At 21.6% G+C, this 11,877-nt stretch overlaps 2 protein-coding genes across 3 annotated transcripts; one reads left to right on the forward strand and one right to left on the reverse strand.

The window, feature by feature from the left end:
• The first annotated feature begins 276 nt into the window (after positions 1–276).
• On the forward strand, positions 277–4,194 carry LOC127277529 (putative uncharacterized protein DDB_G0282499). 2 transcript variants are annotated; one of them, XM_051298738.1, is made up of 4 exons: positions 277–422; positions 2,147–2,983; positions 3,396–3,577; positions 3,802–4,194. In XM_051298738.1, the coding sequence occupies exons 1-4, from the start codon at positions 405–407 to the stop codon at positions 3,986–3,988; spliced, it is 1,224 nt and encodes a 407-aa protein (XP_051154695.1). In that variant the 5' UTR covers positions 277–404; the 3' UTR covers positions 3,989–4,194. The 2 variants fall into 2 exon arrangements, with proteins under 2 accessions (XP_051154695.1, XP_051154696.1); XM_051298739.1 differs by lacking the exon at positions 277–422 and adding an exon at positions 1,330–1,445.
• A 575-nt stretch (positions 4,195–4,769) lies between these two features.
• On the reverse strand, positions 4,770–11,014 carry LOC127277530 (1-acyl-sn-glycerol-3-phosphate acyltransferase gamma-like). The gene is made up of 7 exons (XM_051298740.1): positions 10,757–11,014; positions 8,044–8,275; positions 7,338–7,510; positions 6,939–7,100; positions 5,926–6,264; positions 5,551–5,770; positions 4,770–5,328 (listed from the first exon to the last, which is right to left on the reverse strand). Exons 2-7 carry the CDS (start codon positions 8,222–8,224, stop codon positions 5,237–5,239), a joined length of 1,167 nt encoding a protein of 388 aa, XP_051154697.1. The 5' UTR covers positions 8,225–8,275; positions 10,757–11,014; the 3' UTR covers positions 4,770–5,236.
• Between the last annotated feature and the right edge of the window lie 863 nt (positions 11,015–11,877).

Consider the following 11,877-nt stretch of genomic DNA (forward strand, 5'->3'; position numbering starts at 1 on the left):
CGGGAATAATAAAGCAAAGTGATTTAATATATTGAAAAATAAATAAACCTTTGTGATTTGTAAAATTGTAAATTTTACAACGTCACAATTATTATTATTTTAAAAATAAAAAAAATTTTAATATCTAATAAAAAAACAATAAAATATATAATAAATATTTGTTTGTGTTACGTATATTGAGGTCAAATATTACCGTTCAATTTTTTTTCCCACCTTTTTATGCCACGCTCGACGTCTTCTTAATTATTGTTACTAATTTTCACAGATCTTAAAAGTTTAAGGACAAGAGTAAAACTGCTTAAAGAAAATTGAATAAGGAGAGGGGAGAGAGAGTTTGCTCATAGATGCATATCCGATAAATGGAGCCTGTAGTTTGAATATTTCCTTCCAATTGTAAACACAAAATGTATTTTACTTATTTTGTGAGTAGTGCAAATAATAATAATCATAATTTTGTAATTTAAAAAAATTTTTGACATGCAGTGTGTGATTTATATTATAAAACGTGAATTTTTTTTTCAAAATTCTTAACAAATTTTTTATTTTATTTTATTTTGTATTTTATTTAAGTAATTTTGATTAAATTTTTTTTTCAAAATTCTTAACAGATTTTTAATTTTATTTTGTATTTTTTATTTAATTAATTTTGATTAAATTTTTTTTACAAAATTTTTAATTATTTATTTATTTAAATTTTTTACTATCAAATTTTCTGTAGCAAAATTTATTAAATTTTATTGTTTTATTATATTTTATTATATATTTTAATATATTTTATTACATTATATTTATATTAATATTATTTTTTTTTCATTTAACTATTTGAATATACGAAAAAAAAATTTTGTGACTCAAAGGTAACCGTTCTACTTTATGTGACTTTACCGACCGATTGTGTGACGTCACCTGAAAATATTTCTCTATTTTGTTAATTATATTTTTTTCAAATAATTATATTTATTAAATTAATTTATTATCATTTTTATTTTAATTTAAATAAATAATTATATATTTATTAGTAAAAATATTTACAATTATTTATTTTAATTACTAAATTAATTTTTTATTTTAGTTTTTTTATTTTTTTAATCAACTTTTTTTTCTTTTTTTTAATTAATAAAAAATATAATTTTTTCCCAAAATATAATATATTTATTCAAATTTTGTTGTTTATAAAAAATTTTTTTTTTTAAATTGTTAACTAGCAAAAAGATTGTTCCTAAATAAACAAATGAATTGACACTTTCACGTGACACTGAACCTATTTCTATATATATATAAGAAAGAAAATTAGACTCGGTGCCATTATGTATTAGGGATCTGATTTGATTCAGACGAGTGATCACAAGATTTCTGAGCATTAACTTCCTGCTATCATTGACAAAGGAGAAAAATGAAACTGAAAAAAAATTCATTGAAGATGCAAATAGTTCCATTTGATTATAGTAAATTAAAAAAAAAAAAAAAACTTTCTATATACAAATTTCATTAAAAAAAAAATTATCGCACTTTTATACGCGCGCGCGTGTCCAAACACATTTAATGAGAATATTCACTGAAGCGCGAATATTCACAAGTGTGAAAGTTCGAAAAATGTTTTTTTCCCAAAAAAAAAAATTTAGTTCTCATTTTCTTTGTCGTCAATTTTATTACGACATCGAATTAAATCCGGAAGTTTAAATAAAAAAAAAAATTATATCATAGGAATATCTGTGTTTGAAATTTTGTAAATTAATTTTTTTTTATGCAATTTCAGTATTTTTTATTTTTATTAATTTTGATTTAAAATTATTTTAATTATTTTTTTTTTGTTAATTTTATTTCATTGAATCAAATTAATTTCCATACTATTTTAATTTATTTATAATAAATTAATCGAATTTATAATAAATTACCTACTATATACAGTTCTACATTACCGACGTAACACAGATGAGAAACTCATTTGAAAAAAATATCCTTGCCTTGTGAAATGGGCTTAAAGTTCCCAGGCTTTTCAAATAATTGAAAAATTAATCATTTATTAACAAAAAAATTAATAAATTCAAAAAAAAAATTTAATAAAAATATCAATAAAGAAAATAATAATAAAAAAAAAAAATTTGCTAAAAGAAAATAAAGTTTAAAATAATTTTTTTTTTTGCAGCTTATTTCCTGGACTTTTTGGATGTTACCAGTGAAATCACAAATTTATACAAAATCACTAAATAACACACCAATGAGATCATCAATGAAAAATAATTTTTCCGGACCAATGAAAATTAATTATGACAATAATCGTGAATTTTTAATTACAAAACGTTCGCGTAATCGTTTATTAAAAAATAAACCACAAAAACAACGTCATATCCTTTATTATCCACCGCCAAAAACTTATCACTATCCTTATGCCGATAGATTTCGTAATTTTTACAAAAATCCCGGTTTTTATAATTATAATTATTTCAATAATTATCGGGAAAATAATAATAATAATAATAATAATAATGAAAATCCAAAAAAAATTATTAAAGAATCGCAATTTGTCAATGAAAATGAAATTCAAGAGACGAGAGTAAATTTTCAAAAACCAATAAAAAATGAAAATTTTTTTCAAAATAATGAAAATTCATTAATTAAAAATAAAAATTCTTTTAAAAATACTAGGAATTCTTTGTTCAATAATGAGGATTCTTTAAAAAAAAATTCCCATTTTAAAAATTTCCCATCGAAAAATAGAAATGTATTTGTAAAAAATGGAAATTTTTTGCTAAAAAATAAAAAAATTATTTATCCACCAGTACCAAAAAATTTTATGGAACCACCAGGACATGCAACAAGTGATTATCGTACTTATAAAAAACCTGAGAAAATTTTGATAAATAACGAACTTTATAAAAATCATAATTTTTACAAAAATCACAAAATGAATGACGATAATATTGTTAAAAATTCTGATAGAACACCATATATTCGTGATCATGCACCGGAAAATGTAAATCAGGTGAAAAAAAATTTTTTTATAGTATTTTAAAAATAAGTTTTCTATCTATAATTTTTGTTATTCAAGAAATATCGGTAAAACAGATGAGCGCGAAATTTAAATATTTTACATTTTAAATTTCCCGCCTAAACTGTTAAACTGTTTTACCGTTCCTGTAAAGGCGCTCTCACACCTTTTGGGCTGCCTGCAGGTTACCATGGCCACGCATGACAGTGAGTGCGACAGAAAATTTAAAAATTTGAATATTCAAATTTTCTGTCTCACTCACACTCGTGCGTTGCCATGGTAACCTGCAGGCCGGAAGGCAGCCAAAAAGGTGTGAGTGCGCCATAAGAAACAAAATTATAGATAGAAAACTCGGGTAAATTTTATTTTCTAATGGAGGGGAAATTTAAAAAAAAATTTAACACAGGAATTAGAAGAAGAAAATATTGCAATTGAAGAGGAAAATAATAATGAAGAGGAGGATGATAAATTTACTAAAACAAAAAACAATGTTTCTGGACTATCTCCGGACGGTGATAGAGTTGAATTTCAAATTCAAGGCCACGAGGGACCGAGAACTTATCTTTTTGGCTACGATACCGGCGAAGGGTAATTAGAACAAATAAAAAATTAAACACGTTTTAATAATTAATTGATTAGTTTTAATAATTTATTTTATAATTTCAAAATAGTAGTAAAAAATTGAAAAAAATGTAAATTAAAAAAAATAATTTTATTACTTTTTTTATTTATAAATAATTTATAATTCTTTAAATTTATAAATTTGTTGTTGGAAAAAAATACCAATTTCGCTTTTAACGATTTATTTTTAGAAGTAATCGACAATATCGACTGGAGGAAAAATTAAAAGACGGAACAGTGAAAGGACAATATGGCTATTATGACGCTAGGGGGAAATTAAGAAAGATTAAATATGTCGCTAAGCCATGGGAGGGCTATCAGGAACAACATCATTCAAGTCCTGAATCAATGGAAAGTGATGAGGGGAAAAATGAATAGAAGCGAATTTTGAATTTCGCGCGCATTTCGCAAATCTACTTTATCGACACAACATAGATGGGAAACTCGAATAGAAAAAAAATGTGTTTTTTTTTAAAAAAGAAAAAAAATATTTATTCCGTTTACATGTTACTTAATTTTTGTCCAGTTTTTGATAATCATTGTAAAAATTTTTTTTATATCAATAAAACATAACCAATAATTACTAAAAATTGAACAACAAAATAAAAAATTTAGAAAACATAATAAAAAATTCAAAAAACAAAATTAAAAATTACAAAGACATAATAAAAACTAATAAAACATAAAACAACAAAATAAAAAATTTAGAAAACATAATAAAAAACTAAAAAAACAAAACAAAAAAATGAAAAAAAAATAAAAAAACGTAATAAAAAATTTAAAAAACATAATAAAACTAAAAAAAATGAAAAAAATATAATAAAAAATTTAAAAAACATAATTAAAATTAATAAAAACAAAAAATAATTAAAGAAAGAAAAATTAAAAATTAAAAAAACAATAAAAAATTTTAAAAACATAATAAAAACTAATAAAACAACAAAATAAAAAATTTAGAAAATATAATAAAAAAATTAAAAAACAAAATAAAAACAAATTAAAATTTAAAAAAAAACATAATAAAGCTAATAAAAAATGACAAAAATTTAAAAAAACATAATAAAAAAACGAACTTAAATTTAAAAAAAAATAATAAAGAAATAAAAATAAATTTAAACAAAAAACTAAAAAAAATACCAAATACAAAATAAATGAAACATTGTATCCAGAGATTAAACAGTCATTTATTCAACAAGAACAATTGTTATGTACAAAATAAGATGCCAAGAAGACTATCAACATTTCTTTTTTTAAAGGAAGTACGTTTGACCCCTGAAAAATATAATATATATTTATATTTGAGTTTATATAAAATGAAAAAAAAACATATTTTGAGTATATAATAAAGTGATTTTTTTTACTTGTGCGCGAAACTTAAGCAATTTTTGTAATTTTTATTATTAGTATGAGGTAATTTGTAAAATAATTTTGGTATACAATGTGAACAATCGGCGATATAATATCAAACATCACGATTAGTTTTTTTACGCTTTGTTCTGGCGTGTATTCACCAAAAAAAACATATTATTAACCTCCTTAGGAGGCTAAAAGTGGCAATTTTTTCTTCTTCTTTTTAAATTTGATTTATTTTATTTTTTTTTTTTTTTAGTGAAAAAGGGAGTTTTTTCACTTTGTTTTTTGTGCCTCGGCTGAGCCATAGTGCGATGAACTCTTACTAATTTCAGACATTCCAATTATTTTGTGCATCATCAAGAAAACTGAAATTTAAATTACAATTTTCAATAAAATTTTTTTTTTAATTTTTAATATTTACAAGAACAATTTTTTAACGACTGAGTTTCCTATCTATAACCAGTCGGTAAAACAGAGTCAGTTTTAGGCGGGAAATTAAAAAATTGTCCTTCTATTTTTGTATTAAATTAATTTTTTTTATATAATAATTATTTTTTTTGTATTTGGAAATATTTTTTTATACTCACATAGACCTATGATTCCGGCGCCTATGGAAAAGTAGATTGTCGAACCAGACAAAAATAGTCTCACTAGGTAATACATCATTGGAACTAAAATGACGATTGCCCAAAATATAAGATTTATCACTGGATAAATTCTTCTATTGTATTTAATACTGTCGAGTTTTGGAACTCCGCTTGTTTTAAAAAAATCACCAGTTTCATTGAAACTCTCTGATAAACGATCCTGTATTAAAAAATTAATTTTTTTAAGTATTTCATTTTTTATTAATTAATTTTTTTCATTACTACCAAATGGTAGTATTTTATAATTTATTTTAAATTATTAAAAATAATAAAAAAAAAATAAAAAAAAATTTTTTTCGAATTTTTCTACTTTACCTTACGCTGATAAAGTTGTTGAAGCCATTCCGCTGCGGCTTCATCACCTTCGGGAACTTCCGACAAGGGAATTCGTCTAACATACATATAGGGTTGAACTTTTTTGCCAAGAAGAAGACTTCTCATTGTTGGTTTATTCGGTTCGTTCGATTTAAATGCCAATTGAACATCATAAATTGCATCAACTTTATTTTTCATACTCGGTAGACTTGCAATAAAACCCCTTGTACGTGGTGTTAAATGATGTTTTAATAATGGTAAACCCTTTTCCTTGGCAAATTTTTGACTTGCTATACATTTTTCTGGAGTGAAACGCGTTCCCTCGGCAAACAGCAGTAACTATAATAATAATTATTATTATTTAAATATATGAAAAAAATAATATAAATAAATAATAAAATATACATAATAAAAATTTTAAAAAACAAAATAAAAAAAATTAAAAAAATATAATAAAAACCAATATAAAATAAAAGAACAAACTAAAAAATTAAAATAAAAAATTAAAGAAACATAAAAAAATTTTTTTAAATCATTAAATATAAGAAAAAAATATGAATAAAAAAAAAGAATAAAAAATAATAATAAAATAAATAATAATGAATAAATAATAAAAATAAATAATAATAGATAAATAATAATAAATAAATAATACTGAATAAAGAAATATAACCGCAATGGTGAAAATAAAAAAATTTAAAAATTTAAAAAAATTTAACACAAAAAAATTTTTATGACTCAATGGTAATCGCTCTACTTTCTGTGACTTTACCGTCTGAGTTTGTGACGTTAAACTATATAGAAATTTGTCTTTCTATTTTTTTTACTAATACATCAAACAACCATATTCTCTTCCTCCAATCATTTTTTAATAATACCCCTCCCCTTTTCTGTGTGGGGGGAATGTTCCAATTATTAAAAAAAAAATTTTCTATTTAAATATTTATAAAAGAAAAAAAAATTTTTAATTTTAAATAAAAATAAATATAATATTAAAAAAAAAATCCACTGACCCACATTGCGTCGGGAAAATCAGCCAATTCCTTCATTTGTACGCCAATCATTTCTTTATCCTTATCCCAATTTCTCTCAAGAAATATACTCTCGGCAAATTTCCATGCCCAACCCAATGTTGGAACATATTGAATTGATTTTTTCGCATAGGCTTTACAATTCTGCAAAGGAAAATTTTTTTTTTATATTTATTAATTAAAATAATATAAAAAAATATTAAATGAAAAAAATAATAATTTTTTTTACATCCTACGAAAATAAATAATAATAATATACTATTCTTTTTAATTAAAATTTTTTTTTTAATTATTTGCATTATTATAATTATTTTTTTTTAATTTAAAAATTTTTTATTAATTTTTTAATTTTTTTTGTATTATTGTTATTAAAATACTTACTCCAAGTATGTTGATTGGCTCAGTGAATACCCAACCGACCAGCCAATCAATTTCATATGTGTGATTCATAATACAATATCCATGTTCTTTGCCTAAATATTTTTCATATTCTTCCTTGTCAGCGTAAATAATTGGTATCGTATCAGACCACCATGCTGTCATAAAAACTAGCTCTGAAAAATAATTTTTTTTTTTTTAAACAAATAAATAAAGATTTACAATTAAAAATGTTAATATTTTCAACAAAAAAAAAACTTCAACCTCATAAATAATAAATTTAAAAATAAATATTTTTTTACTCAAACTGTACAATATGCGATAAACAAAAAAAAAACGAAATAAAAAAAATTATTATTATTTTTATCAACGTGAAAGTTAACGTAAATATTAAAATTCCTCAATGAATTTAATCAGCGTTATAAAAATAATGTGTGTGACAAAAAAAAACGATGACTATTCATACATATAATTAAACTTTTTTTTTTTGATAACAAATTATTATCGCTTATTAATTATTAAGAATAAGCATTTATTTGTTTATTTAGAAATTTATTTAGAAAATATAATAAAAATATATAATTATATTAATAAAAATATATATTATAATATAATAAATTCTAAATAAATAAATATATTTGAATTAAATTAAATAATATAAAATGATAAAAAAAATTAATTAATTAATTAATTAAAAATTTATACTTACGACTGTAAAATGAATAACACAAGTAATAATTTATTTTACGATACATATATTTTGATATTGGTCGTAATCCAATGTATAAAATGAATTGAAATAAATTAATTATCAGGCCGGAAGTAAAAAAAATAATGGCAAAAAATAAATGTATTACTCGAGATTCTTTAAATTTCATAAGTATACCCATTTTTTTAACGGGATCTTGTGCACTTTTTTTTGTTTTTGAAATTCAGTCTCTCTGAAAAGCAAAAAAAAAAACAAAGTTTATAAATATATACATTATAAATTAATTATAAATTAATAAATAATTTATTATTATTAATAATAAAATAATTTTAATAATTATTTATAAATATACAAATTATATTTTAATAATAATTATATTAATAATAATAATAAAAATATTATACATAGCAATGTTTAAAATTCATTTTTTTTCTAAAAGATTTTTTTTTTTTTCTTTGCGCATTTACGATTTCATAGTTTATGATAATTTTTCAACAAATATAAATATTGATTATTCGACAAAAAAAAGAGGAAAAAAATAAATCATAAAAATATTATGATATTTGTACAATGTTATTATGAATAAATTTGTTAAGATATACAAAATTAATGAAAGAAACTAAAAAAAGAACGACAAAAATCATTGATCTATGATGACATAACATTGGTGACTTTGCACTTGACGATATGTTGTAACTCAAATGAATTTAAGTGACGTTCAAAGTCCATGAGTGCGTATTTATATTTGAATATTAAAAAAAAACATTTTTCAAATTTTTTTTGCAAATCGTTGACATATTTTTATACCTGGAAAAAAATATTTTTATAAAAAAAATTAAAAAATTTTTTTAAGAGAGGGTTAATAAGCTCAAAAAAGCAAAATAAGGGTTAATTTTGTAAAAAAATGGGGTTAAAATTTTTTTTTGGTAAAACGGTTTTTTGGAGTAAAAAGTAGATGAAAAACCCTACCAAAAACCCTATTTACAAAATAAAATCCGTAAACTTGTGTTAAAGTTATTTGGGTCGGAATATATCATCTTTAAAATGTTTCTTAATTCGATGTCATATTCCGACCTAAATATCTTTAAGAGAAGTTTATGGATTTTAATTTGTAAATAGGGTTTTTTGAAAGGTTTTTCGTGTACTTTTGAGTGGAAAAAAAAATTTTTCCAAAAAAAATTTGTAACCCCATTTTTTTTTGGAAATTAATCCTTATTTTGGCATTTTTAACACCTTTTCCTGCATTGAAATTATTATTTTATTTTCAATTGACATTTTTACCAATGAACTATGTAAATATAAATAATTATAAAAATATTTTTCGAGAAAATATGAAAATAAAACAATTTTTTTTTGTTTCTTCAAGTTTTTCCGCAAATATACTGTTTTATTTTTATATTTACGTAGTTTATAGGTAAAATTTTCAGTTTTTTAATAAATAAAAGAAAAAAAAATAAAAGTCAGGAAAATGGGTTAAAAAATAAAAAATAAGGGTTAATTTTTGAAAAAAGGGGTTAAATATATATTTTTTTTAATAAATTTTTTTTTCACTAAAAAGTACACGAAAAACCCTGTAAAAAACCCTAGTAACAAATTAAAATCCATAAACTTATGTTAAAGATATATTGGTCAGAATATGATAGTGAATTAAAAATTAAGAAGCACTGGCATTTTCTAACCTATATTTCTTTAAGAGAAGTTTGTGGATTTTAATTTGTAAATAGGATTTTTTGAAGGGTTTTTCATGTACTTTCGGATAGAAAAAAAATTTTTTTCATAAAAAAATATTTAACCCCATTTTTTATACAATTAACCCTTATTTTGCATTTCTGACCCCAATGTGCTTTTTTATAATGTTGTTTTTGGGGAAATATAATATAATATAACATAATATAATATAATATAATACAATATAATATAATATAATAAAATGTAATATAATATAATGTAATATAAATTTAAATATAGTTTATTACTCTCCCTACATCAACCAGTATTTAAAAATTTAAATTAAATTTTTTTTAAACTTTTAAAACTTTTTTTCTAGAAAAATTATTTTTTAATATATTTATTTAAATAGATAAAAAAAATTTTTCTCCCGATAAAAATAAACAAAAGAAACGTTATAATAGTATATGATGATAAAAAAAATGTAACCTTCTCATTAACTAATGTTGACATTCAAAGTCATTTGTTAAATAAATTCCTATTATGTATCATACAATATAATATTAAATCGCGTAGTTACATATTTATCAATCCTTATATAAGGGAATAATGAAAGAAAAAAAAACAGGTCACAAAAAAACTTAATGAAAAAAAAACGGAATTAGAATTTCATTAAAATTTATAATAATCTAATTTAAATTTCAACAATGTTACATTTTTCACAATTATTTCATTCTATTGTCGCATTTACATTTATTTACCACAAACACTTTAGCGTTCACGCACTTAACCTAAAAATATTTTTCAACTAGTCCTAATTTCAAAAAAAATTAAAATTTCAAAAATTTATTTTAGAAAAATAATTTTTTTTTAGAAAAATGTTTTCTTTTTAAATAGAAAAAATTTGTTGAAAAAAACCTGTTTCTGTAAAGTATGCGAGAGGAATTTAAGGCCCTACTATTTAAAGATTAGAAAGTGAGAATTTTCCAACATCTTAGAGAGAAAAAGAAATTTTATTTAAAAAATTTTTTTGTTTCAAACTTACTTATTTTAGCATATCGCTTTTGTGTTGAATGTATATATGTTGTTTGTTGTGTGCGTTGTTATGAAAGCATTTTTAAATAAATTAGAAAAAACGACATTTCTTATTCGTAATTATAGGCAATGTTTATTAATTTTTTTTTGAAATTTTATTTCAAATTTTGAAATAGTCTAAAACAAATAATAAAAAGGACAAGAGAATGGATCATATATATATACGCGATTTGTGAGGGAATCGTCTCTACTGGCTAACTCTGAAACACTCAATTTTAGTCTTGAATTAAATAAAAATTAAAAAGAGAATGACGATTCAATGATGAGGTCACAGTTTACCGTTATAGCTGCAAATGATAATTAATGTTAGGGTTTTGGAACCCTGTTAATAGGGTAGTGTTCTGTAGGCGCTATTGAGAATAATGTAGATGTGGCGGGAAAATTTGAATTTAATGAAAAAAAATATTTGTGTCGAAATTTTGGAAAATTGAAATTTTTTTTCCAAAAAAGCTGGACAAAAAATTGAAATTGAAATTCTGTCCAACAATAATTTTTTGAAAAATATTTTTATTGTGAACACAGCTTAATTGTATCGAAAATTATTGTTGGACAAAATTTTAAACCTATCCATCTCTGGTTTAAATTTTGTCCAATAATAAGTTTCGAAAATTTTCCATTAGACTGTGTTCACAATACCAAAATTTTTCGAAAATTTACTATTGGACAAAATTTTCAATACAATGTTGGATAAGATTGAAATTTTTTGTCCAATAATAATTTTCGAAAAAATGTTAATATTGTGAATATAGCCTAATTACATTGAAAATTATTATTGGCCAAAAATTTTTTAATCTACCCATTTTGTGTATTTTAAAATTTTGACACAGTCTAATTAAATCGAAAATTATTGTTGGACAAAATTTTTAAACCTACCGATCTCTGATTTAAAAAATTATTATTTTTTTAATTTTGTCCAATAATAATTTTCGATTAAATTAAGCTGTGTTCACAATACAAATATTTTGTCAAAAATTATTATTGGACAAAATTTTAATCCATTGATGCATTAAAATTTTCTCCAATAATAATTTTCGATTAAATTATGCTACGTTTACAATACCAATTTTTTTT

This window comes from Leptopilina boulardi, unplaced genomic scaffold, assembly GCF_019393585.1.
Source record: "Leptopilina boulardi isolate dan_hultmark-lab unplaced genomic scaffold, ZJU_Lbou_2.1 LbouV2_169, whole genome shotgun sequence".
In the NCBI taxonomy this organism is placed as follows: domain Eukaryota; kingdom Metazoa; phylum Arthropoda; class Insecta; order Hymenoptera; family Figitidae; genus Leptopilina; species Leptopilina boulardi.